The sequence below is a fragment of the Podarcis filfolensis genome (assembly GCF_964270895.1).
Source record: "Podarcis filfolensis genome assembly, chromosome: Z".
Classification (NCBI taxonomy): domain Eukaryota; kingdom Metazoa; phylum Chordata; class Lepidosauria; order Squamata; family Lacertidae; genus Podarcis; species Podarcis filfolensis.
In genome coordinates, this window is record NC_139617.1 from 34,865,408 (window position 1) to 34,893,048 (window position 27,641).

The 27,641-nt window shown below is 45.1% G+C and overlaps 1 protein-coding gene across 9 annotated transcripts in view; it reads left to right on the plus strand.

Annotated features, from left to right (window-relative positions):
- Positions 1-27,641, plus strand: part of FUBP3 (far upstream element binding protein 3) — a 63,913-nt gene that overhangs the window by 27,716 nt on the left and 8,556 nt on the right. For 6 of the 9 annotated variants that reach the window (XM_083596425.1, XM_083596424.1, XM_083596421.1 and 3 more), the window contains 12 exons: positions 802-852; positions 1,426-1,459; positions 5,376-5,422; positions 6,613-6,684; positions 7,777-7,834; positions 13,979-14,141; positions 15,299-15,397; positions 16,876-16,980; positions 18,215-18,317; positions 19,467-19,567; positions 21,223-21,364; positions 26,821-26,981. In XM_083596425.1, the coding sequence (XP_083452551.1) occupies positions 802-852; positions 1,426-1,459; positions 5,376-5,422; positions 6,613-6,684; positions 7,777-7,834; positions 13,979-14,141; positions 15,299-15,397; positions 16,876-16,980; positions 18,215-18,317; positions 19,467-19,567; positions 21,223-21,364; positions 26,821-26,981 (1,136 nt within the window). The remainder of the gene's footprint in view (positions 1-801; positions 853-1,425; positions 1,460-5,375; positions 5,423-6,612; positions 6,685-7,776; positions 7,835-13,978; positions 14,142-15,298; positions 15,398-16,875; positions 16,981-18,214; positions 18,318-19,466; positions 19,568-21,222; positions 21,365-26,820; positions 26,982-27,641) is intronic. The other 3 variants (XM_083596428.1, XM_083596422.1, XM_083596427.1) reach the window with 1 other exon arrangement.

Genomic DNA, 27,641 nt, shown 5'->3' on the forward strand with positions numbered 1-27,641 from the left:
CCCCTTTTGGAGAGAGATGATTTGGCCACTGTACTCTGTGTTCTGGTAACTTCCACATTGGATTATTGCAATGTGTCTTACATGGGGCTGCCCTTGTAGACAACTTGGAAACTTCAGTTGGCCTCAAATGTGGTGGCCAGATTGCTGGCTGGGGTTCCCTTCAGATCTCGTATAACCCTTGTTTTTAAATAGATGTATTGGTTTGTTTCTGGACCCAATTCAAGGTGCTCACATTAGTGTTTAAAGCCCAACTAGCTTAGACCCCAAATACCTGAAAAACTGCGTCCTTCCCTACAGACTCTCCCTGTTACTAAGCTCCTACGTTGTGGGTGCATATGGTGCCTTCACTATGCATCTTCCGGCGAATGCAGAAGACACATCACCCTACCCTGGCTTTTGGCACATAGAATCTTAGCATGGTAGAGTTGGAAGGGACCCAAAGTGTCATCTATTCAACCCCGCTGCAAATGCAAGAATATGTTGTATATACTTGAGAGATGTATATTTTTAGGATGCAGCTCTTTGTAATTTTTAGTTGTGTTAAACTGTTTCTGATATCATGCAGTATTGTGTTTTAGCATTAAGGTTGTGTTTTAATAATTGTAATCCTTAGGGTGAAGGGCAGGTAATAAATTGTAGTGACAACAACTAATGGAAACTTTCCGATTGGGGTGTGTGTGTACACGCACAGAAGACAACCTTGCACATAGCTCTTCCCCTGGTCGTATTGAGTAGAAATGTCATAGCACATAAAACTTGGTGATGATGCAAGGTTCTTTAACAGCCCTATTCCTTTAACAGGTCTTCGGGTAAATTGGCTCCATGGAGCACAGTTAAGAGAGACCCAGAGAAGTATGTTGCAAGTCCCCCCTCCCAAACCCCTCCTCAATCTCTCTCTCTCTGTTCTCTCTCAGTGCGTTTGATTAGACTAAATCCTTCCAAATCTCTTGTGTATTATGGCTTCTTATTCTCCCCACCTTTTAAATGCTGTACCAGTCTGCTTGATCTTTTATTATTATTATTTTTTACATTGGGTTTAATTTGGGGAGGTTGGGGTGGGCTGCACTTTTCTAGGGATTCTGGGATCCTGAGGTGCTGGATTTCTCCCCCTCCCCATGCCTCTCACCACATGGGAGCAAGGTGGATCAATTTCCTATCCTGCGTTCAGCTGGACACTTCGCTTCTCCGCTGTTGTTGATCAAGAAATCCCCTCCTGTTTCTTGTTCCACGTAACACATTCATTTCAGCCACTGAACCCAAATTGCTGTTTTTTAGCGCTGCTTCTCCTTTATTTTCTCTCTCGCTCTCTTTTCCCCCCTTGATGAAAATGGTAAGAACTCTTTTTTCCCCCTGCTATAGAGATGAAGTTAGTTTATCCGTACTAATGCTTTGATTTTTTTCTTTTCTCTCTCTTCTCCGACACAGTAGGTAACCAGTTAGGGGCCCTGGTACATCAAAGGTAAGCAGTGGGTTATGTTTTATTATTTATTGATCACTTCTAATTGTTTATTGATCTGCCATCTGTACTGGAGTGTTAGAGAGTCAGAGGTTGAGAGCGTGGCAGAACTGCGTAGGCTCAGTTTCTCCTCTTCCCACACGCCCCCGCCCCAAGACTGAAGTTTTCTGCTTGCGTTCCTGGATATTGCATGCATTTGTTTGGAAAGAGATGAGGCACGCGTACGCAGTGGGTAACGCAGAAAGGAAGGTCTGCATTGAATTAAACGTCGTGTCTTGGGCTGAGATTCATGAAGCTGCTTAGGGTAGCCAAATGGAGTTTGGAAAAAACCCACGAAAACCTTGAAACAACAGATTTTTGTGCCAAAGCATAGGCTTCTTTTGAAAGGCTATCAGTAAGAGTGTTGTTTTTGTATGTGTATTCACAGTATCGGACAATTCATCTATCTAGTGCAGTATTGTCTACTCTGACTGGCAGCAGGGTTGGGACCGGGGTCATTCCCATTCCTACATGAGAATGCTGTCAGGTTTGGAGCCTTGAGAACTTCTGCATGCACCGCGGGTGCTTTGCCACTGAGCAATGTCTCTTCCCAAATAGGAAGTTACCTTTTACCATTAATCTATCTAGCTCAGTATTGCCTTCTCTGACTGTCAGCAGCTCTCACATGTGTGAGGCCAGAGGACACCCAAGTCCTATTTTTTTTTATAATAATATTTATTAAAATTTCAGAGGAAATACAAAAATATGAAAAAAAGAGAAAAAAATGAAGAAAAAGAAGACAAAAAGATACAAAATACAGAAAAATAAAAATAGTTAAAAACAAATCAGTCATTCCATATCCTATCTTTCATCTGCCTATTTCCCCGACTTCTTCACACCTCCCTCTTCTTGTATCCTGATTCAGTCATTGTTTCAGCAAATCCTTTCTTTATTTTAGCTTATAACCAATTAATTAACTCTATATATCCTATCCATCTTTCACCATATTCTATTATTCAATTTACCTTATTTTATTTAACCTTATCTTACCATAAAATACCTTAACCTTATCTTACCATAAAATACCATAAAATACCTTAAAACTTAAAAAACTTAATACTTATTTATCCTTATATCATTTCTGCTAAAGCCAGACAATTTCATTCCAACATTCTCCCTAATATTCATTAATTTTACACTAATTCCCAAAATAAAAATTTTTCTTTATAGACTCTTCCAATTTTCATCCAACGTCCCTTCTTTCTGGTCTCGGGTTATGTCAGTCCTTGCTATCCATTCAATCTAGTCCATCAACCTGGTAGTCTGATATCCGAGGCTCTTAAGTCTCTTCCATGCCCCTTCTGCAGATCTTTTTCTTCTTGTTTATTTTTGCACTTTTCCTTGTCTTTTGTTGGTCTCTTTCTTAGTTTCTTTCCTTTCTCCTTAGGGAGTAGGTCTCCGGGGAATTTCCACCCATACTCATGTCCATCTCCCCGCATCAGACCAGCCCATTCCCCACAGTCCCACTCCCCACAGTCATCAATATAATCCAAAAGATCTTTAACAGCATATTTCAAAATCTCTCCAAAGTTGAGAGCCTCCTCAGCTCCAAACTCCCTCTGGCCTAATTCAAGTTCATTCTTCCAAAACAGCGGCTTATGCTCCTGCAGGGCCTCGGGTCTCTCCATTTGTGTTGCTTGAGGTAGCACCGTAGCTTCCTTCGTTATTGTCTGCCCTTGCATTTGCCCAGTCGAACCAGTTTCCTGGATTGGTCCCTGTATGATTTCTATGTCAGTATTCCCTACTTGTCCACATTCACTGATTACAACAGTCATCAAATCCAACTTCTCATTCATCAAATCCACCTTCTCATGCAACTGCTCCAACAAAGCACTTACCTTGCAAAAAGCAAGCACCAGGACTTCTTCCAAACACATTTTTATTCAAGGTCACAGTCTGGTCCCACGATGTTAATCTCGCAGCTGTGAAATCTCCAAGTGAACTGCAGCAACAATTTGACAAGCTCCCTCTAGAGGATACAATTTCTATTTGTGTCCATCTTTTTAAATCATGTCCAACAAAAGAAAGTTACTTTCAATTTTCGAATATTTTGTTTCTTTAAAATGCAACAGGCAACATTGGAATCAATTTGTTTCTCTTTTTTCTTACTATCTGTCAAAATATTCCATTCACAGTCATTGGACGTCTCCTATAATTTCTGTCTCTTGACACCCCGTTCCCAGGTTTGAGATGGTGGAAACTTATTCTCCTTTACTCCCTCTCCAGCAGGCTTGAACAGTTTAATTCCCCCCCCCCTTTTCTCCTGCTTCCAAGGGGGTTTTAATGGTTATAAATGAAGGAAATTTCGACCTTTGTAAAGCGACTTTCCAGGCTATTAGCTTACAAGATTTTTGCTTCAGTCTATTTACAGAAAGCGGAAGGCGGACTTCCTGTTTTGAACCTTCCCGCTTCGGTGCCAAATTAAGATATTTCTTGATCCAATTTTCCGTTTCTTCTCACGGGTACTTGTTTAGAGTCCAATTGTCGACAGGAAAAAGTCAGCGCTCTCCGGCAATGGCAATGCGGCTTCCCTCCGTGAAAATAGCAGTCAGTTCGCAGCACCGCGCCGGTTACCCTACTTCACTCCGGAGTCCCAAAAAGGGGTCCCCCGCGAGTAGGGGAGGCGTTCCTGGTGCTCTGCCGAACCCCACGTTCCCAGGCTTCTTCCACCTGGGATTTCTAGCGGGTCCCCACCTTCGCCGTGGCGGGTAGACCCAGTTTCCACGGAGCCAGTTCCTCCGACCGGAGGAACTCCGCCATTTCGCCGATGGCGCTAACCCGGAAGTCCCGACACCCAAGTCCTATTATTGAGTTACTTATTTGTTGAAATTGTTCACTGCTTTATCGTATAAAAACCCTCGAAGTGGTTTACAAAAAATTCCTACCTGGAGAATGCTGTTGGCAGAGCTGTGGCCCTTCCCACTTGGTTTAGAAAGCAGGTTGCCGTGTAGCATGATGTCTGTTCTGGTGGTATGCAAGAGCTGCAAAGCCACCCCCCACTCCCCCGACCAGATGTGTACTCAAAAACAGCCTGCCTTTTTTGGATCCCAGCCTAGTTTTTGCCTTTGGAATAGGATCCTGGGCACAACCTACTTTGAGGTTGTTGTTTTTCCACAGTCAGCAATGTGTAAGTTTTATATTACTTCCTTCCTCTCCTTCTCATTACAGTGGTACCTCTGGATGCGAACAGGATCCGTTCCGGAGCCCCGTTCGCATCCAGAAGCGAATGCTACCCGCATCCGCGGGTTGCAATTCGCCGCTTCCGTGCATGCGTGTGATGTCATTTTGACCGTCTGAGCATGCGCTAGCAGCGAAACCCAGAAGTAACACGCTCTGTTACTTCCGGGTCGCCGCAGCACGCAACCCGAAAATACTTACTCTGAAGCTACTTCAACCCGAGGTATGACTGTAGTACAGATGGGCTAGCTGTTAATTTGCAGCCAGCCAAACTGAATCAAACCCCTGCAAAATCCTGGACAAAGAAGTGTCCTTTCAACTGGCCTTGTACACTCAGCAGCATTGGTGCCAAGCCTTCTTTAGAGTTGGTGCACCACCACATTGAAAAGCTCATACCCATGTCTGTAATGTCCTTCATGCCCTGAGATGGGGCAGAGCAAGCCCTTCCCGACAGCAGTTAAGGCATGGGCTGACTGGTTTGAGGGCACCTTTCCAGACACCCTTGTAGGAAGCTGGTAGGGGCTGCTGGCTAAAAGCTCCATTCTTCATCACCCAGTTTTCCATAACATTGGAACTAGTTCCTACTTCACTTTCTGGGGATGGAAACTCAATTTCCTAAATGTCCTGTGACAGTTGTTGCTATTGGAAAAGGCGACGATGTCTATCTTGTCATGATGAGTCTCCCCTTTTCTCTTTTCTTCAGGGTAATAACCGAAGAATTCAAAGTGCCTGATAAAATGGTTGGATTCAGTAAGTATTCTGGTTTGCAGCAATTTTTCTCTTTCCTTCATACGGGGCCTTTGTGAACACTTCTTCCATCTGAAGACTAATATATATTATGATAGGTAGTGCTCAGCATAACAGTGCGGATTTCTGTTAATGCTGCTGAGAACGTGGCAATTTCGGGGGAAATGCTTTCCACGTGAACCTTAAAATCAATTGAGGATAATTTAGTTACTTCCTGAGTGCTACAGTGGCCTGTAGTTAAAGACCTTGATGGCCAACTTTGCCGGTAATGTGCTGGGAGGGAGGGGTTGGAGGGGGTGAGCAGAGGAGAAATGGTTTGGGGTGTATGTGGGGGGGGGGAGGATATACCGTTGAAGGGCTATTTCAAGGGGGAGGGTGTGCAGCTTGGTGGTGAAGCATGTGCTTGCCTGCTCAGGGTCCCAGGTTCAGGAGAGGAGCCCTGCTGGATCAGGCCAAAGGGGGCCCACCCAGTCTGGCTTCCTGTTCTCACAGTGGCCAACCAGGTGCCACTGTGACACCCACACTGTGAAACCCACAAACAGGACCTGAGCGCAACAGCAGCACATTCCCCACCTGTAGTTCCTAGCAACTAGTACTCGGAGGTAGTGGTGGTGGAACATAAGAAGAGCCTTGCAGCTGGATCCAGCCAAAGGCGGCTTATCTTGTCCAGCATCTGGATCTCCCACTGATGAACCAGATGCCTGTGGGAAGTCATCAAGCTGAGTGCATTCCCAGCAACTGGTATTCAAAGGCATCCTGCTTCCAGGCATGCAAGTAGAACTTAAGAGAAGCCCTGATGGATCAGGCTAGAGGCCCATCTAGTCCTGCATCCTGTTCTCTCCAGATGCCCCAAAGGCCACAAGCAGGATGGCCTGCCTGCAGAATTTGAGACTTAGCTATTGGTTTAGCAGAGCTGGATGGGAGTGGTCAATTGTTTGTTGACTGAAGGTGTCAACTCAGTTGCACTTAACAGATAGGTGGTTGGAGGACCTGAAACTTGTGATTTCGGAGCATTGCATCTTCGCCTCATCTTCTTCCAGACATTTAAGTTTACAAATGCTCCCTTCATAGATATATGCAAAACTTCAGTCATGTGCTTGTTCACATCTTGCTCTTGAAATAATGAAAAACCAAGCAATATTCTAGTCTGTTGGCAACAGCAAAATCCTGATCAATTCCAAATTTTATTTCAGTTATCGGCCGGGGTGGTGAGCAGATTTCTCGGATTCAGGCAGAGTCAGGCTGCAAAATTCAGATTGCGCCAGGTAAGGTTATTTCACCCCCTCACCACCTCCAGCTTCCCAAAGAACCAAGGCAGCACTAAGATTACACACACCTGCTAGTCTTTTAGATTGGTATATTAAATATAAAATGGTCTGACCAACTTGAAAGCTAGGATAATAGAAATGTCCTGTAAAACATTCTATTATACTCCAAAAGTACTCTCCTGCAAGGCTCCTCACCAGGGCCAGAGCCTTCTCCCTCTCCTTTCACAAGATGGATCAGTCCCAATGGAAAAAAAACATGCCCCACATTCCTCTCCCAAAATCAGTACCTTCGTTCCTCCCTAGAAGGCGGTGTGATCTAGAGACCGCTTTAAAAGCCCTGAACAATTTTGGAGCCATGGTATGTAGCCATTGTTAGTCCTACTCAGAGTTGACTCTGAAAAATCAATAAACTTGACCAACTCTCTTAGGTCCATTAATTTTCAAGGGGTCTACACTTGAGTAGGGCTGACAATGGATATAGCAACCTTGGTCCTAAGTTGTTCAATGCCAGGTGAGTTTTTTTCGTTGCTCACGCTAGCTTTAGTATAAGCCTGGCATCACTCCGTTCCCCATGAGTAACAATATTGAGACTAAAACAAGGACGCTGAAGGGAATGTGTGCAGAATTTGCTTGCCTGCTTGCTTGGATGGTTTATACAGGGGACAGAACTCAAGATTCTGTGCTTCCAAAAGCCAAACTCTGTTTTACACAAAGCCAGGCAGAGTGTGCGTCTGTGCGCGTGCTTTATTTATTTGAGTTAAGTTTATTAAGTTATTTGAGGCTTTCTAAATTAGTACAAGACTAATTTGCCTTGGACTTGGCTTGGTGGTGGATGGGCAGCCAGTGCAGATGTTTCAACAAAGGTGTCACATGCTGTCAGCCAGGTGCCCCCATGAGCAGCCTGGCCTCTGTGTTCTGCACCAGTTGGAACTTCCAAACCAAGCCCAAGGGCAAGGACAGCCTAACATAGAATGCACTGAAGTAATCCATCCTTTTTTATTCAACCAGCTGGAAACTGATAGGCTGCTGAGAATTATCAGATACCCAGTACCTGTTGATCTTTCTTTTCTTCTGCTTTGTCTTTTACAGACAGCGGCGGAATGCCAGAGAGACCCTGTGTGCTGACTGGAACGCCAGAGAGCATTGAGTGAGTTTTTTTAATTGCCATATACATTTATATAACATTGGTTGCCTCCACTTTTTCCCCTTAGTCCTCTTCCCTCTTCCTTTTTTGTTTTTCTCTTACCCTTTTTCTTCTCTTCAGTTGCTTGCTGTCCTCTTTATAGCCAGCATAGACTCACTCTGCTCCAAACACTTCTATCTCATACATAGTAGCTCAACAGTTTGGCCCATTGAAGGGCTGTTTACCTCCACTTCGCAGCGTAGACTGTCTTTGTGGTTCTCTACGAAAACTCTTGAGTGAGTTTGCTTGAACGAGGACACCCTTTTAAGGGTTGAAAAGTTACCCTGGTGTTGCAGAGAAGACCCCAGAGAAGCATTTAACTGGCCTTCTGACATGCAACTCTTGTTATTAATGGCAAGTGGTGAGCCCCATCACTTGGAGGAGGGTTCCACATATAAATAATTAGATTTCAGGGGAGCCTCTGTTTATAAAAACTGATTTATAGAAGTATGAATTACATAGAGAAAGTGGATGCAGAAAAGTTTTGCTACCTGTCTTGTAACATGAAAACTTTCAGACATCCAACAAAACTGGTTGTTGGAAGATTCTGGACAGATAAAATAAAGGACTTCTTCATGCAGTGCATAGTTAAAACTGTGGAACCTGCTTCCGCAAGAGGCAGTGATAGCCATCAATTTGTATGGCTTTAAAAAAGGGATTGGACAAATTCATGGAGGAGAATGGTTACTGGCCGTGATGGCTATGTTTTGCCTCCACAGTGCTTCTGAATACTAGTTGCTAGAAATCACAAGAGGGGAGAGTGTTCTCGAGTTCTGGTCCTCCTTGCAGGTTTCCCTAGAGGTATCTGACTGGCCACTATGAGAGCAGGATGCTGTACTAGATGGATCATTGGACTGATCCAGCAAGCTCTTTTTATGCTCGTGTTTATTTACTTTGCTTGCCCCCTCCCCCCACCCCAAAGTCCTCTTTCATTTGCAATGAAGTACTGTATTGGGAAAGTAAACAGTGGGAGAAACACCTGGGGGCTTGAGTGAGACACCCAGGGTCTTCTCTCACTTGCATTGTAGCTTGATGAAGAGAAGAAGCTCCCGAAGACTGGTGTAACTTACCATCTTCAAGCTATATAGTGTTAATGAGGAGAGACCCCTCAATACTCTCTCAAACCTCCTAGACAAGTGCAAAGGATCTCTCTCCCTTTTGTGTAAAAAATCATTTTTTTAAAAAGCCTGTTGCAGAGGCATCCAAAGGTCTTCACTCAATTGAACAGTGGCTTGTTGAAGAGAAGAAGCTTTTCCAAGCCCCCACCCCACTCCTGGTGAGCAAAGAGAACCTCTTTCCTCTCTCTGCTAGTGAGGACAATCAGTTAAGAAAGGGCAGCAGCAGAGGAATGAAAAAACAGCAGAAGCAAGAGCTTTTATTTATTATTATTTTTTACATTTTTTCATATCCCACTTTTCCTCCAAGGAGCTCAAGGTGACATTGTCTCCTGCTCCCCATTTTTCTCCCACCACAACCCTGAGAGGTAGGTTAAGTTGGGAGAGGCAGTAACTAGCTTAAGGCCATCCAGTGAGCTTCATAGCCGGGGGGGGGGGGATTTGAGCCCTGGTCTCCCAGGTCCTAGTTTTCATTTAATCCCCACACCACTCCCATGAGATAGGTTAGGTTGAGAGTGGCAGTGGCTGGCCCAAGGCCACCACCCAATGAAGTTCATGTCCAAGTGGGTATTTGAATACATTGTTTATCAATAAGATAATAGCTACAGAAACTACAAAGAGAACAAGTAGAATACTGAGTCCTCTCCTGGAGGTGATTCTCAGCCCCCACAATCTATAGAGGATAGCAGTCCCTCCTAGCTCTCACTTGCAATCCCTCCCCCAGCCTCTCACCCTGGGAGACCAACACTTCCCTTTCTTCCACCCAGGGTCCTCCATCAGCCATCCACACCCCACAAATACTTAATTCCTGGAGCTTAATAAAGGCCCCCAAACCTAGTATTCCAAAAGAAACATGAAAAAAGGGGGGAGGGGAAACAAAGAAAAGACAAGAGGGGGGAAACAATGGGGAAAGAAACATTAAAGATAGAGAAAAGAAGCTTCCAATTTTCTGTCTGTCGGTTAGATAAGAAAAAGATTATTAACGACATTCTGTCAGTGTTAATATCCATCTTCTCCTCTTTCTGTCAAACCATATTCTAAGTCAAAGTGTCTTAATCATTCATTTCTTCTTATTACGAAATATTAGGAGGGATTCCCAAATTGTTATTACTAGTAATTAACTTTACCTCTACTAATAATATTAATTCCCCCTTCCCCTTACTATATATTCTTCAATTCTTACCCAGTTCCGTATGTTCACATTCAATTTCCTGTTTTCCATTTTATGTTGTTTACGATAGTTTCTGGATCTCCTCCTCTAGGAGCTTCCCTTTTCATTTTTTTTCAGAGAAAGCACCATGTATTTATTAGCATAATTATCTGAATCCACTCCAGATCATATGCAGAATACTTTCTCTCTGCTAGAACTGAAGAAAGGCCAGGACTGGGGTTTTCCTTAGACTTCTTTTTCTCGCAGCTCCATCAGTGTCAAATGCAGATGACTCTCCATCTCTCTGTTTATGATTCCATCCTCTCCTCCAAATCCTTGAATAGAAGGCAATTCCATTCCATCATCTGCTTTCCCCCATTTTACTATTTCATCATCCAGTCCTCCCAGCTTTTCATTGATTTGGTCTGAAGTCTCTAGATATTTTCCATTTCATTGCCCTCTGATTCATCAAACATTGATCTGATAGTTTTTAATTGTTCAGCCAACAACTGCTGAATGATCCCAACAGTCACTGGAAAAGTCAAAGATATATTTGCTATACTGGATACTTTTGATGTTTTTGATGTTATTTGTAACTCAGTCTCTTTATAAGTTCCAACTCCCCCTTAAGGTTCCACCTTAAGAGCACCTTCACAGCCACAGCAAGATTCTTTCCCCACTGAGGGTTCTTTACTTCCAGTTTCTTTTTTTTTTCCAAAAGAAGGAAAAGAAGTAATCGCCTCATCCGTTTAATCTTTATTGTCATTCATAAATCAAGCTTTTTGCTCTTGCTTAGACCCATTTTCCCTTTGTTACTCTTAACAACAGAAAGTAGTTTTTACAGGATTTCCAATTACAGATTTTAGCCAGCAGACATATAAATCTATCCGAGATAGTTTTTCTTATCATGAAAGTGTTTGGGAAAGAGAGGATACAGATTTTATACCCATAAAGGCATACTTCTTACATAGTGTCAGGTACTCGCTCTTCAGCTTGTTCTGACCCCTGTACAAGTCCCCAGGCACAGACAGCAGAGAACAGCCTCAATCAAAGTATATGAGGATTCTCCCACTCATTCACCCTTATTTTCCAGAGTGATTTAATATCCAGAATGTCTGTCTGACTATCATCAATCAGCACATAATTATCTTCTGGTAGAACGACAGTCCACCATTTCTTTTTCCTGGAAGTCCATCCAAGTGGCTATTTGAACCCTGATCGCCCGTGTCTTAGTCCAATGCTTTAATCACTGCTCTCTTGGGGGAAGAAAATGTATCCTGCCAGACAGTGTGGCATTCTCCAGATGTTGAGTATTTAACACCCAGCAGCCAGTAAGGCCAATCCTCAAAGGTGAGGGGAAATGGGAGTCCCAAGAGACATCTGAGGGGGAGCATTGCGTTGCAACCCCAGTGCTTGGAGGGTGAGAAACACTTGCCTAGGTGGATGGGTTTTTGGACTAGCCTAGTGGCTAGTTTTCATTGGCCACATCTGATCAAATGAGGGGAGTTCTTGGTTTCCCCAGGATGACTGCATGCTCAAGTGGCCTCCTTTATCTACCTTCTCAGTCTAAAAAGGGCACTACCATAAACATGCCTCAATCAACTAATTATCCTCCTCATCAGAGGGAGAAGGCTATTGATGGCTATGTTCTGCCTGTGCGCTCTGAATACCAGTTGCTGGAAACCAGAAGAGGGAAGAGTGATGTTGTGCTCAGCTTCTGCTTGCAGGTTTCCCATGAGGCATCTAGTCGACCATTCTGAGGGCAGGATGCTGGACCAGGTGGGCTTCTGGCCTGATCTGGCAGGGCTGTTCTGATTTTACACCTCCAGTATCAAGAGCAGGTTGCCTCTCAATGCCAGTTGTTGGAAATCACAAGCTGGGAGAGGTGCTGTTGCTCTCACGTCCTGCTTGTGAGGGGCTTTCCACTGCGGCATCTTGGTGGCCACTGTGAGAGCAGGAAGCTGGACTACGTGGGCCATTCCCCTGAACCAGCAGACTCTTCTTATGTGCTTATTAACTTATGAGGCATTGGTTCTGCAGAAACCTGCAGGTCAAAATGTTTCCATTTGGGGCCGGGCATGTGTCAGTTAACACCACCATCACCACCGGCCACTTCCTTTGGTGTGAGACATTGTCCTAGGTGCTGCTGGCTATTTCCCCCCCTCACCCCCTGCCCCTCCCAAAGCCTCTTGCAAGAATGTTCCACCCAGCAGCCCAGCTGGGGGATGGTGGGTGGGGATTCTGCTCTCTTTCTCTTTCTCTCTCTCTCGCCCTATAGAAAAATTTAGGGTCAGTGTTTCCTCCCTCCCCCTCCCCAGGAGCTGAGCTTGCCTCTTCCCAAGCCATTTTGAGGACCACCTCCCCGCTGGGACTTGGAGCCACGAGCCTTTGGCTTTAACAGGAACCCACTTAGCCATATGGAGCTGCTCTTTCTCTCCCGCAGCCTTTGGGTAGGTGGGTTTTTTCCAAATCCATCTGTTGGGATCTTTTTTTTCTTTCCTTTTTTTCAGTTGCGTTTGGATGATTGAAAAAAGCATTGAGGTTTCCTGGATTTTCTTTTTCTTCTTCCGTAGGTGTAAGGATAAATATAACTGAGAGGTGCATGTTAGAGGGCAAAGCAGTCTGGTTGGATTTTTTGCGTATTTATTTTGTGCTGGTACTGAAGTGGGCTCCCTCTCACCTCTACCCTTCCTCCAGTATTTTTGTTTTGGAGCAAAAGGAAAATTGTAAGGCAAAGAAGCTATAAGATCCAGAAAAACTGATGTGCATTATGCATTTGTTGCACAGAGTACCTGGGTGGAGACTTTGTGGCTTTCTGTTTAAAGGTCTGTTTCTTCAGAGCTACGTGAGAAGAGAGAGAGCGCTTTCCTTTTGCTGCTGCAATTTATGATCACGGTGACTCACTTGAGTTTCATCCTTTTCAAAACCTGCACAAATGCAAAGGTGGAAGGATGGTGTCTTTTTCTCCTTTTGTGTGCTGCTGGGTGAGCTAGGTGTCAGTTCACCAGTGGCTAACTGGTGCCATAGGGACCAGAAGCATCAGGGACTGAACACAGGAAGCTGCCTTATACAGTGTCAGACCTTGGCTCCATCTAGCTCAGTTTTGCCTACACGTGTCTGGCAGTGGCTAGAGAGGTTTGAGAGCAAAGGGACTTTCCCAGCCCTGCCTGGGAATTGCCAGGCACTGAGCCTGGGATTTTCTTCATGCAAAGCAAGTGCTCTGCCACTGAGCCAAGGCCCTTCTCTTATAACAAAAGGATCCTGGTCTCATGGTTCTAAATAAAGGAATGATTTTAAGCACCAAGCTTTCCTTACACTGACTCTAGCCCAGTGTTGTCTACGCTGACAGGCAGTGGCTCTCTAGCCTTTCAGGCAGGAGGTCTCTCTAGGGCTTCCTGGAGATGCTAGGGAATCATACCTGGGACCTTCTGCATGCAAGGCAGATGCTCTTCCACTTGAGCTACAAGTGGACATGGTGATGGGAGAGGTATATCGGGTAGGAAAAGCCACCGCAGTAAAAAGGAAGCATTTGAGGTGCTGGTTGGACTTTGTGAGCTCCTTCTCCACTCTCTCCTACTCCAAAATGGGGTGCGCCTGAGAGAGGGGAATCTGATCCAAAGCAGAGAGTTGCCATCATGGCCGCTGGTTATTTTCTCCCTTCTGTATCCTGTCTTTTCTCTCTTTTTTTCTCCTCCCCTCCCCAAACTCCCTGTATTCCAGTGGTAGTCCCCACCCCTTACACCCAGCAAGATGGGGGTGTTTGCAATATAATAGCTGTTTTCCTTGAGGCTATTTCTCTCTCCCCCTCTGTTCTCTCCCTTCCACACACCCCACCCCCCAAAGACAAGCAAAGCGGCTACTGGGGCAGATTGTGGACCGCTGTCGGAATGGGCCTGGGTTCCACAACGACGTGGACGGCAACAGCACAATCCAAGAGATCCTCATTCCGGCGTCCAAAGTGGGCCTCGTCATTGGCAAAGGTGGAGAAACCATCAAGCAGCTACAGGTGGGCAGGATGCAGCTTCGGACAGATGCTAGTAGGAGGAGTCTGTGGCTAGTAGCCACTGTGGCTCTATTTTCTGCCTCCGCTGTTGGAGACAAGATGCCTCTGAATACCAGTCGCTGGGAACTGCAGATAGGGAGAGTGCTATTGTGCTCATATTTTGCTTGCAGGCTTCCCATAGTGGGCATCTGGTTGGCCACCGAGAGAGCAGGAGGCTGAACTAGATGCGCCTCAGACACCACTCATTTTGTATAGAGAGGCAGTCCTTGATGCATTGATGCCCTAAGCCATACATGTATTAATTCACTAAACCCGGATGGCAAGTTACGTCGGGGGTATCTCGGGGATGGCCTGAACACTTGATCACTGAGATCATCTGCAGGAGCATTGTTAATCATTCTCTGAATTAGTGAGGTTCACTTGATAAAGAGAAACCAAGCCTTTAGTGTAATTAGCCCAGTCCTGTGGGTTGCTCTGCCGATAGAGATTCAGCAGGCAGTATATACATATTTTTATAAATAACTAAATAAGGTTGTATAGGTCAAAGCCAGCACCTTGAATTGGGTGTGCCTGTGTGTGGGTGCACCCACACGGTCCCCACCCCCCACAAAGCAAGCTTAGAAGGAAGCATTCAGTTGTAGCCAGTATAAGTGTGCAGTTTATTTTGGGTTGTGTGGTACCTGCAACAGTTTATGTTGGCAACCATGTTTCCACCCCTGCAGGGTTTTATATAAAATATATTGAATTCCTGCATTACAAGGGGCTGAACTAGATGACCGGGGGGGGGTTCCTTCCTACTCTACAATTCTATGAATGCACCATGACCACTAGCTTTTTAATGCAAAGTAAAATTGCAATTGTCTGTGTTTGGGTGGTGGTGGTAAAGTGTGGCTTCCTTGTCTGCTTTTCCCTCTTCATTTTACGATTGCTTGCATTTCTTTTATGGAGTTATCAGGAAAACTTGGCCAGACCAAGCCACTTAACTACATAAATGTCCATAGCTGCGGTGGTGGTGGGGCTCCTATTGCTTATCTGTGCTTTTTAAACCTGCCCCCCCTTTCCTACTTTCGTAGCCTTTCTGCCTGTTTTGGCATTTCCATTTATTTTTTTGTGGCGCTTTCTCTATCTCTCCCTCCCCATCGCCATTGGTACGTCTGCAGGAACGAACGGGCGTGAAAATGATTATGATCCAAGATGGCCCTTTGCCGACTGGAGCGGATAAACCTCTCCGGATTACCGGCGATGCTTTTAAAGTACAGGTGTGTATCAAAGAGGATTTGCCGTCGTGCTGATGGAACGTTAGGAGGATTTAGAATAATGGCACAGTTGGCAGTATTTGTGAGCCACAGTCTCTCGTAGTGTGTGTGTGTGTGTGTGTGTGTGTGTACGATGGAGTTGGGTGGGGGCATCTCAAGCCTATGGGCCAAACAGTCCTTTTCCCATCTACATCTTGCACTCCACACCCACCCTGCCTTTACATTAGTGACCCACACTAATGAACCAGAATAGTATGCAAATCCTTGCACTGCAGTGATAAAGCTGCCTCTGCATGCTTCATGAAATTGCAATAAAGAGACTGAGTGTGGCGTGCTGGAAAACTGTTTCAGGCTAGTGGTTATCTGTTGCTGGAAACACAGGGTGGAGAGAGTGTTGCTCTTGGGCTTGGGTCCTGCTTGTAGGCTTCACAGAAGCATCTGGGTGGCCACTGTGCGAACAGGATGTTGGACTAGATAGGTCTTTGGCCTGATCCAGCAGGGCTCATCTTATGTTCTTAGGTGAGGGGAGCCCTAGGTTTGGATCATTCCCCACTTCAGCCATGAAGCTCCCTGGAGAACCTTGGGCCAACCTAACCCTGATGTCTGTGTTCTGCCTCCACTGTCATATGCTGAATGGCTGGTGCCAGGGACCACAGAAGGAGAAAGTGCTGTTGCACTCATGTCCTGCTTACAGGCTTCCAATAGGTTGGCTGACAGGATGCTCGACTAGCAGCTGGGCTCTTCTTGCATTCTTAATCCTGCCTCACATGGTTGCTTTGAGGATAATAAAAATAGGGGAACCCATATATGCAGACTTGGGAGATCAGCAGGAGAGAAGTGTAATAGGTATAATCTTCTTTTTGAGAAGACACCTTTGGAACTCGAATAAAGTAATGGTGTATTTTGAGGAAGGGCCAAATCTGAAAGCTCAGTTTCTTAAACAGTGTAAGCTTTTTGTGGTGGTTGAATATTTTTAAACTTACCTCCACAAGGTCTAGAAACAAAATGTTTCCTTTGTTCATGAAAGCTTAAGAGAGTTCAGGAAGTTAGATACATCCGCCTCCCGCCATAAACCAGAGTCTGCAGGTTTGCAAGTCTACTTGACTAGTAGGGGTGGAGCAGTGTTGTTGCACACTGTAAATATTCAACATGGGTGGTAACAGGCTGATGGCAGATGAAGCCACTGAATGAAAATGGAGGCATATTCTGGCAAAACCAGAAAAACTAAATACCAAACGAAACCCCAAGCTCTAAGGGAAGGGGAAGAAACCGCATCCCAAACAAGGTCGACTGAGCATGCTCAGTAGTTATGGAATGTTGAGTGTGTCAGAAGAGAAAAGGCGGAATGGAATACCCCTGCTTTGGGGGAAATGGTTAGCTTGTGGAGAAGCTACTCCTGTTAGGAGGCAGGGATCACATTTTATTGCCAGGGTCCAAAGAATCTGTAATCGGCTTGTTTTCCTCTTCCTGCACTTGTACAGCAAGCACGAGAGATGGTACTGGAGATCATTCGAGAGAAAGACCAGGCGGACTTCAGAGGCGTACGCAACGACTTTACTTCCAGAATGGGTGGAGGCAGCATAGAGGTATGGACATGTCTTGTATGTTACAGAATAATAGAATTGTAGAGTTGGAAGGCTCTCAAGGTGTCATCTAGTCCAACACCCTGCAGTGCAGGAATCTTCTCCTTGGGGAAAAAATAGGGAGTGGGGGGTTTATCATCATCATCATGTTTATTCATTCATTTGCTGAGTGTTACTTGCATAGTTTTAGGTGGCTGTGGAAATTTCACATTTATATATAAAAAATGCTTCTATATTGCAGTTTCATAAAAATAAGTATCAGTACAGTCAACAACAATTATAAAAACCACAGTAAAAATTTTAAACAACCATCATCAGCTAGCGTATTACAAAAAATGTTTTCTTAATTGTCAGCATAAGGCTGGTGGCCAAGACAATTTTAAAGCAAGCCTTTGAAGGTTAAAATAGAAAACACTGGCTGAAGACCTGATTGGAAGACCTGATTCTGCAGGATTGGGCTGATGACACCAACTTCTGCTTTTGGGGGGTATGGGTGTGTCCAATAGAGTATAAGCAAATGCTAAGCAAAAGAATGTACTGAGTCAGCCCCTTGGTGTATTCATCTTGTCCAGTGATGTCAACTTCATCCTTGTCTAGCCTTTGTCACCCTTTTGACTTCCACCCTGGATTGCCAGGGTTGAGTCTGGGGGAATATGATCCCTGAGGACCATCAGCCAGTGCCTGTGGGACAAGGAGTCATTGTCCTCCCTCCTTCTTCTGGGTTCATCATCCTGCCTTCCCAGCCCTTCAGGTTTCCAGAAATACAGAAAACAAGTTTGGGAAAGAGGGTGCACTACATGCACAAAACAGTGTTCACAGTTTCCCCCCAGCCCAGTTCCCTCTCATCAGCCCCAGCCAGCATGTCCCAATGGTCAGACAGAGAAGCGTGAAAGGGCCACATCTGACTACTAGTCTTTTAAGGTTTCCCATTTACCCATACCCAGCTTTGGATGTGGAGTGTAGGGTTCTTTCAAATCTGAGGTATAAAGTGGGGGCAAACAATGCTTAGATTTGCCCCCTTCCTGATATGGCTGTGGCTGCCTCTGGGAATTGCAGAGCTGGACTTAGCATGGGATAATTTGCTTCCTGTTCCAGAAAGTGGGAGCAATGCTTTTTCTTAAGTATGTGAACGTGTCTCTTGGCTTGGTATTCAAGCTGCCTGATGTAGCTAATGGGGCATCTGTGTGCTACCTTTCTGGGTCTGCTTCCTCTCACTGCTTTTCTTTCCTCCTGCTAGGTCTCGGTGCCTAGGTTTGCAGTGGGAATCGTAATAGGAAGAAATGGAGAGATGATAAAGAAGATCCAGAATGATGCTGGTGTTAGGATTCAATTTAAACCAGGTCTGTCTAATTTTTAGTGTGTAGCCTGTACCTGGCAGCCACTTTCTCTCCTCCTTCCAGGGAAGCTGTTTTATATCATTGGTTCACTCAGCTCAGATAGTGTCTGTATACTGACTGGCAACAGCTCTCCAGAATTTTAGGCAGGGGATATTCTCGGCTGTATCTGGAAATGCTGAGAATTGAGCCTGCCACCAAGCTACGCCCCTTTCCTAAAGTTGAGAACATAGCCTTTATACAAAGTCAGTTCACTGAACTCAGTACTGCCACCACCAAATGGCAGGAGCATTGAACCCAGGGGCTTTCTGTACACAGAGCAGGTGTTGCACCCCTGAGCTTACAGTCGCATCCCCATCTCATTTCGGTGCAAGGCCCATAGCCAAAGATCTGGGGAGGGGATCAGAGCACAAGGGAACGCTTGGAGGGGGGCACTATAAATCAGTCCAAAGCAACAGGAGCTTAATTTCACCAGTGTATGTTGCATTTTTAAATAAAAGCATCAAATAACATCACACAATAAAAATGTTAAAACAATTACAAAATTGTAAGTCAGTCTTAGAATATGCCTGGGGCAAGGGCAGGTTCTGTTCCAAGGTATCATATTTTGTTTTTTCTCCTGTGCCAGCTTGCATAGCCTTAAATTCTTCATGTGATGTGGCAGTCCTTTCCTCTGGGAGATTTTGCCCCTGAGTTTCTTGTTGCCACCATGTAAATATTGCTTCTTCAGCTATAGTCCTGGAGGCATGTTTTATCCCTTTTTGAAATTTTCTTTTTTATTTATTGGTTGGTTTTATTGATTTGTTAACAACAAAAATGCAGACATAACAAAAAGTAACTAAAACGAAGAATTAAAAGTTAAACCCTAAAGTGTCACAGCTTTGAAGGACCAAATTACAAAGATACAACACAACTCCAAAGGGATGATAAAGTATTAACACAGACATTCCATTTACAAATCATAAAAGTAAGTTCTGTCTGCATTGAGAATGGTGGTTCTGTATAGTCTTGCATGAGCCAGATGTGCATATATTGGTGGCACTGAGTGACCATGTGGCTTGTTTAGTTCCCTTCTCATGGGAAGCTCCTTCCTCCCTGCCTTTTCCCACGTTGTATTTGTATTTAATTTAAGGTCTGTCTCCTCTTGCTCCACAGATGATGGGATTAGTCCGGAAAGAGTCGCACAGGTCATGGGCCTTCCGGATCGGTGTCAGCACGCAGCTCACATAATCAACGAACTCATTATCACTGCACAGGTAGGTGGGACATAGGAAAGTTTCAGATGCTGAGTAAGGCCACTGATCTGTCTGGATTGGTGCTTTCTACACTGACTGGCAGCAGCTCTCCAAGGTTTCAGGCAGGGGAACATTCCCATGCCATTGGGGGGGATTGAAACTGCAACCTTCCGCATTCTAAGCAGACGTTCTGCTATTTAACTGTGGCCCTAACCCTACACAAAGTTGTTTAGGGAAGTTTTTAATGTTTGATGTTTTATTCTTTTTTAATATTCTGTTGGAAGCTGCCCAGAGTGGCTGGGGAAACTCAGCCAGATGGGCAGGGTATAAATATATTTATTATATCATTATTATCATTATTATTATTATTATTATTATTATTATTATTATTATTATTATGATACTGAATCAGACAATTGGTCTATGTAGCTCAATATTATAGTTCAATATTATCCATGCTGACTGGTAGCAGTTGTCCAGAGTATTGGACTGGGCAATTCATCCCAGTCCCACCAGGAGATGATGCCAAGGATTGAAGCTGGGACCTTCCGAATTCAAAGCAAGTTCTGTACCACTGAGCTATGGCCCTTCGCCTCAAAATTAAGTAAGATTCTAGTCCTCATACAGTTCTGAATAAAAGGTTTGAATTGAATAAGAACTAACTTCTGCTGAGTCAGAGCACTGGTCCATCTTGCTCAGTATTGTCTACACTGACTGGCAGCAGTTCTTGGAGTTTTCAAGCAGTCACTCTAAGCCCTGCCTGGAGATGTTGGGGAGTTAACCTGAGACCTTCTACATGCAAAGCTAAGTGCTCTACCACTGAGCCATGACCCTTCTCCTATAAGTGCTGGTAGTTACATACTTCAGTGGTGATTTTTGAGGGGGGAAATTCACCAGCTGGATGAGTTACCAGGTTGGCTAATACCACCTTTCATTCATTTGCATATATTGAAGCTGAGAAACATGGATGTTGTCATCTCTTCTGCATACTAGCAAGAGACTTTACTTTAGAGTAAATTGCCGTATTTTTCCTTGTATAGGACTCTCCCTGTTTTTTGGGGCTCCAGATTAAGAAAACACCCCTCAACACTACCCGTGTATAAGACGAACCCCAATTTTAAACCTAATATTTTGGTTAAAAAACCTAGTCTTATACACAGATAAATATGGTAATTCACACGTCCTTAAGTTGGCTCACCCTGGTGAATGTTGGTGCAGTAAATTTAGTCTGAAAATCATTTGGCAAAATACCTGTCCAAAAATTGCAACACTTGGACACTGACTTCCCATTTTCAAACCTATTTCCCTTGACTAGAAACTTGGAAAGGAGGATGACCCCACTTTCTGTCAAAAATCAAGACCACACCACAGTCACAGAAGGCCAACAAACTTGTTGCCCATTATCCAGGATGGGAGGGACTTGTAAACACAGATATTGTGGCTGAGTGTAGAATCCTTGTGGTTTCACTGGGTCTTGCTATTAAAGCAGGGGCTGCTGATGGGGGTTGTAGACCAAAACATCAGGCAGGTACCAGGTTGGCAAATTTTGATTTTAAGTGACTCAACGCATCCTTTGGGCAGCAAGTCTGTTGTCTGAACGTATGGCGATGCAGCAAATGGCAAGTCCCAGGAGGACCGTAAACATGTTAACAGGTGTGCCCTCTTTCTTCTTCAAGGAGCGTGATGGTTTTGGAAGCCTCACTGTGGCTCGGGGAAGAGGGCGCAGCCGCGGAGACTGGAGTGTTGGGACCCCTGGAGGCATGCATGAAATCACCTACACAGTGCCAGCTGACAAATGCGGCCTGGTCATAGGCAAAGGTAAGCAGCATGAATCATAGAATTGTAAAGTTGAAAGGAACCCAAGGGACATCTAGTCCAACTGATTGTAGGAAGCAGAACTCAATGGGCTTTAAAGGTGGGAAGTAGTTCTGCATTGCCAGATATTGGAAGTTTTCCCAGTGTTCTGGTGTCAGCCTTCTTCCAGTCTTCCATCAGCATCAGAGACATGGTTGGTGGTGACACGAGAGGGAGACTTCTTGGTGGCTGCTTCCATATTGTGTTCCTCCCAAGAGGTCAGACTAACTCCCTCTTTGTTTTCCTTCCACTGGCCAGCTAAGATTTCCTTGCTCAGATGGACCTTTGGAAACTCAGGAGTAGGCGATGCTGATCACTGGGCTGCTGTTAGGGCAAACTGGATTTGAATTGCTGGTTCTAATCCAAACACATCGATGTGTTTGGATGTATTATAGCTATTGTTATTAACTAGTTTCTTTTTATTACTTGGTACAGTGGTACCTCCGGTTGTGGACGGGATCCATTCCGGAGCTCTGGTTGGATCCCGAGGTTTCCACAACCGGAGGGAACGCTTCTGCACATGTGCGCACAGTGAAACACTTCGCCGCTTTCACAACCTGAAGTTTACGTTACCTGAGGGTAACGTAAGCCGAGGTGCTACTGTATTTTATAATGATGTTTTTAAGTGTTGGGAGCCAAATCCCAACTTGGAAGAAATGCAGGATATAAAGGCAATCAATCAATAGCATCTCTTTGCCCTCCCCCAGTGGAAACTGGCCTACATGCTCAGGCTGCCTTCTGGGGGTTTTCTTTAAAAACAAAACAAAAAACCCAGCCGGCTGACAGAGGTGCAATGTGCAGGGCCTTTTCTGCGGTGGCCACCAGACTGAAACTCCCTTCCTTGAGTGACCTGCCTGGCTCCTTTTCTTTTGTGGGGTTCAGGCTCTGCTGCTTTAAGAATACATTTTTGGGACAGTATTTGCTATCTTTTCGTCCTGCTTCAGAGGAGCCTCAGGTACATGAAACAGCGCCCCCCTCTTTGATAAGAATTCTGTAAAGCAAGATAGTGAGCTTCGTGGGTGGGAGGGGTTTTGAACTAGGTCCCCTACTTGCTCTTAAGTCCAACACTGTGACCGCTTCCAGGTGACACCTAGACTTGGGCATTGAGTTTCCAGGGAAAGGGAATCGGTGTCTTACATTAGCAGGCACCAAGAGTGCCTCTGTGCTCACAATGCTTTAAGACTGCGGAACATAGACTGTAAATATATCAGGTAAATGTGTGGACCAGTTGGAGCTGCCAGTTACGTTCTCTCATTTTTCCAGTCTGCAGCTCATTACATTTCTGCATCAGTTTTCAATTTTTTGGTCTATTTTTAAATAGCCTCACTATATAATCATTATTCTGGGGGTCAAGTGGCGTTAAGCCTGGTCCTCCTTTTCTAAAAGGGTAACGGTGGCGTTGAGGTCTGGGGCCAGCCTGTTCTGCAGTGGTCAAGTCTTCCTCCCTCCTGTGTGTGCCACTGCTGCAGAGACAGACAGCTGCCTCTCCGGGGCCCCATTGGATTTCCATGATAAACGCAGCAGTCTTGACAGATAGCGTGGCCAGCCCCTTCTCTTGTCAACATTGCCTTTTAGCCCCGTTTGATTAATTGCTTTACAATTTCACGTCCAGCTGCGGGGGGCCTCGCCTGCTTGGTCGCTCCCCCACCCACCCACATGCATCCGTGGTCAGGTGGAAGAATGGGAGCTCTCCTGTTGAATGGGTCTGTGCAGAAAGGCGCCATGTTCGAAGCGGGTGACCCTCGCTCGTGAACAGAGGCGAAACTTCTGGCATTGGGCAGCACAACATCATGTCACCCCCCCCCCATAATTGTGTTGCCCTTGAAGGCGCTTCCTCTGTGTGGCTTGGGAGTTGCTCAGAATAGGGATGGGAGGAAGCTAGACTTTCCCAGAGAGTTGAAACTCACCGTCAGTGCCTGTGGTGCATTTTCATATTTCCAGCAACAAATATTTCCTCCATTCAGTGTTTGTGGGTTTTTGTAGTGCTTTGGGCGGCAAGGGGGAGAACGCTGCAAAACTTGGTTTTGACCAGAGGCAATGGTCAGACAAAAGTGAGTCTGTGACCAATCACTGCCTCCATTGTACTGCTTTTCTCCTCTATTGAGAGATCAGTAGTCCGTCCCCAGCCAGCTTTGCAGAATTCCTCACTCCTAGCCCATAGAAAGAATTTAATTATTTTGAAATGGAGAACCACACTCTTTTTTTCTGTTTTCTTTTCAAAGAATCTCATACTCAAATTAACGTGGCACTGAGAGGCATAAGCAGGCGTTTTATTGAGTAGCAGCTAATTATCTGTCCTCATTTCTCCTTCCTCGAAGGAAATGTCTTTGGGAGTGAGATTCCCCTTTTGAATGCCTCTGGGAGGGCAAAAGGTCCAAGGCCGATGGGTGGACTTCTCAAGGGGCAGAGGGGGGAAAAGGTGACGCTCACTTACACATTTAACATCCAAACAAGAAGCTTCCTAAAAGAAAGAGGATAATGGTGTATTTAAGTTTCATGACATCCTAACGTCATGTTTTGAAACAACGTATTTCAAATAGTGGGCTCGCTGGCGGCGTTTCATTATGAGCCGATTTTAACTGACGGGCTGTTTTTGAGCGATGTGATGACTTAGTAAATTGAGCTGCAAGATAATGCCTTAAGTCCTCTTTTTAGCAAAGTCCCTTTGGAATTGTATTGCTTGCGAATGGGCTGTGTTGGTAGTAACAAACCAAAGAGGGATCCTGAATGCAGTGGGAAGGCGGACTCACTGAAGGAGGGGGCCCCCGCGGAGGCAGCCTTGCCCAAAGACTCCCCCAAAACACAAAGCTGGCAGTGCCTGTTGATCACCAGGGGGGGGGGGAGAGTTACAGTGACAATACTTGCCCCACCATTTTTAAGTTGTACATGCAGAAAAAAGCATGCATGTCCATGAAAAGGCTGTTGCTTCAACTTTTCTCCTTCACAAACTTGCATTTGTGTGTGTAATAGATGTAAATGGAAGTGTGCCAAGTAAGTCCCTCCAGTCTGTAGAATTTCCACTTCTACAACAGCCACACAGTCTCTGATCTGCATTCATTATGAGTTGTTCCTCTAGTGTGGGAGGTCCTTTGGAACTCCCTGTCTCTTGACATTAGGCAGGCACCATCTCCTTGCAAACCTTTCCATTTCGACAGGCCTACCCAGAGAGGAATGATTTGGTAAAGTCTGTTCATAAATGTGTTTTTTAGACATTCTAATCTTTTTAGAAGTTGTTAAACATCTTACTTACATTTTCTTTTCATTTAATTATTATTTTTTTAATCACAGGTATGTTTGCTGCCCTGGCTTCCTTTTGGGAGTTGGGGCAGGTTATGATTGTAATAAAATAACATCTAATCTACTGCTCAAAGGCTGAATTGGTTATAGTCCAGGAAGATTTTTTTAACCATTTGCTTGATTGCAATGCTTCTGAATACCAGCTGCTGCAAACTGTAGGAGGGGGGAGAGAATGTTCTCGTGCTGAAGTCTTGCTTGAGGGTTTCCTCGCTGGGGCATCTGGTTAGCCACTGTGAGAACAGGATGCTAGCCTTGGTGGGCCGCTGGCCTGATCCAGCCATGAGGCTCTTCTTATACATTCGGTCAGATTGGATGGTTTTCTTAAGAGTCGGGAGAAGAAGCAGCTGTTTCGTTTCATGCTAGGTGGAATTGCTTGCTTTTTCATGGATATCAACTCAGCGAGCGTGCTTATGCCTGGTGGCTGCCAGCTTGGGATTTGCTCCAGTTACTTGCGCTAACCCATCGGAAAGGGAGTTGGTGGAACAGAGCAAGCTGCCGCAGATGCTCAACTAATTGGTTTTGTCCGCTTGGATCGGCAGAGTGCCCTCTCCACCCTGTTGCCTTGGGTTTTGACTGGTGGCTGTATCCAGGACCAGGAGGGGTCAAGCATATCACAACTCCCCACCCCTTTTGTCTCCCTCTCTCCAAGCTGAGGCTAACCTCCCCTCTTGTGTGAAATTCCGACAGAAGAAGAATTGGCCCATTGTAGCCGCTGCCTTTGTTAAGCAAATTTCATTAAGAGACGGAGACCCTCCTCCAAGGTCTCCAAGACCGTATGTGTGCTGCTGCCTTTTTCTCCTCCTGGCCCGCCAAGTCAAACCAAACTTTCATTAGTCGTGCTCCACCCTAGTACAAGCTGCTACTGTTTCACACTCGTTTTAAAAAAACAAAACAAAGGTAGCATCTTCAGAGTTTCCTTCACTATCGGCAGACATCCCACCAGCTCTTCCTCAGATAACCAAAGACCTCTTCTGGGAATTTGCTGGGATAAATTGTGCTCTGGGTGCATGAGTTCACCGTGAGGGAGCAGCTAATTGCACCAGTGTCCGTTCACCTGCTTATTCACCTACAAAAGGAAGCTGCAGATTAGGTCCCCTGAGGGGTTGCTCTCTTCTAACCTACCAGTTTCCTTCTAATCTGCACTGGCTACCAGTTCAGGAACATAGTAAGCTGCTTTATGCTGAGTCAGACCACTGGTCCATCTTTCTCAGTATTGTCCACACTGACTGGCAGCATGGTTTCAAGCAGGGATGTTCCCAGTCCTCCCTGGAGATTCCAGTGAGGATTGAACCTGGGGCCTTCTGCATGCAAAGCAGCTCCTCTGCCACTGAGCTGTGGTTCTTCCCCTAAAAATGAACTTATGATTCCAGGCCTCATTGTTCTGAATTGAGGGCTGGTTTAAATACGGACATAGGGAGCTACCTTACTGAATCAGACTGTTGGTCCACCTACGCCTATTGCCTGCAGTGACCAGCAGCACCGTTCCATGGTTTCAGGCAGCAAACATTTCCGGCCTTACCTGGAGATTCTGGGGATTAACCCTGGCACTTTCTGCGTGCAAGGAAGGTGCTCTGCCACTGAGCATACAGCCCTTCTTTAATTTACTATCATGCCAGATTCAGGGGGGCACTAAGAGGCAAATGGGTGGCAGTGGGATCTGGAGATGTAAATGACTATTTGAAAAGGGGGCATCATTGGATCGGTTTAATCAATTACGTTGGGTAAATTAAAACTAAATGGTTTTAACTGTGTTTTGAATAAATGTGCCATTAATTGTTACTGTTTTGAATTTCATTGTGTTGTTAGCTCTCTTAGTGGATTGTACAAACTGCTATTCTGAATAACGCTTTTTATAGGGGGCACTGGGGTGAGTTTATAGAACCACAGAGCAGGGTGGTGGGCCAAAAAAAGTTGGGAAACATTGGTTTATTACTGTGTGTGTGTTGCTACTGGGGCATGATGGGAGTTGTAGTCCAAAATAGTTGAAGGACATGGCAGTGTGATGAGGACAGATCTAATCCATGTGGTTGGACCTTCCTCCTTCTCTTTCATGCATTCACGATAGCTGCTGAATATATAAGTAAAAGTCTGATCAGGTTCCATCTCCTTTTTCTTCTTTGCAGGGGGAGAGAATATCAAGAGCATAAACCAACATTCTGGAGCCCATGTAGAGCTCCAGAGAAACCCGCCTCCCAACACCGACCCTAATGTACGGATATTCACCATTCGGGGCATCTCCCAGCAGATTGAGCTTGCGAGACATCTCATAGATGAGAAAGTTGGTGTAAGTTGCGTTTCCTTCCCCATCTACTTTCTTCTTCGTTTTTTAAAATAAAAAAGTATTTTGGAAATTGCAGTCCAATGAAGAACAAGACTAGCAAAACAATGTCATTGTTACAGTATACAGCTAGAAAGAAGTGATAAGTATTGAAATAATAGAATCATATAATTGTAGAGTTGGAAAGGGACCCCAAGGGCCATCTAGTCCAACTCCTTGCAAATCACCATCCAATTGGTCTATAACAGGCATAGGCAAACCCCGGCCCTCCAGATGTTTTGATACTACAATTCCCATCATCCCTCACCTCTGGTCCTCTTAGCTAGGGATGATGGGAATTGTAGTACCAAAACATATGGAGGTCCGGAGTTTGCCTATAAAAAACCCCACCAGGATCAAAACATCCACCGTGGTCATTCTCCTTCAGTACTTGAGGCTTTTTTTTAATTTGCAAAGGTGGTTGGTGTTTTTGCCGCATCCTGAGTCCCAGTAAGTGATTTGGGGCACCATTGTTCCCATTGTACAGATGCGGAAACTGTTCTGAGGCCTAGAGCCAGTGCTGGGGAAACCCAACAGCCCCATTCAGCTCGTCCTATGCATCTTGCAGAAGAACTCTGGGATTAATTGCCAGCTGCGATCAGACAGGCAACTAACGTCACAATGCTC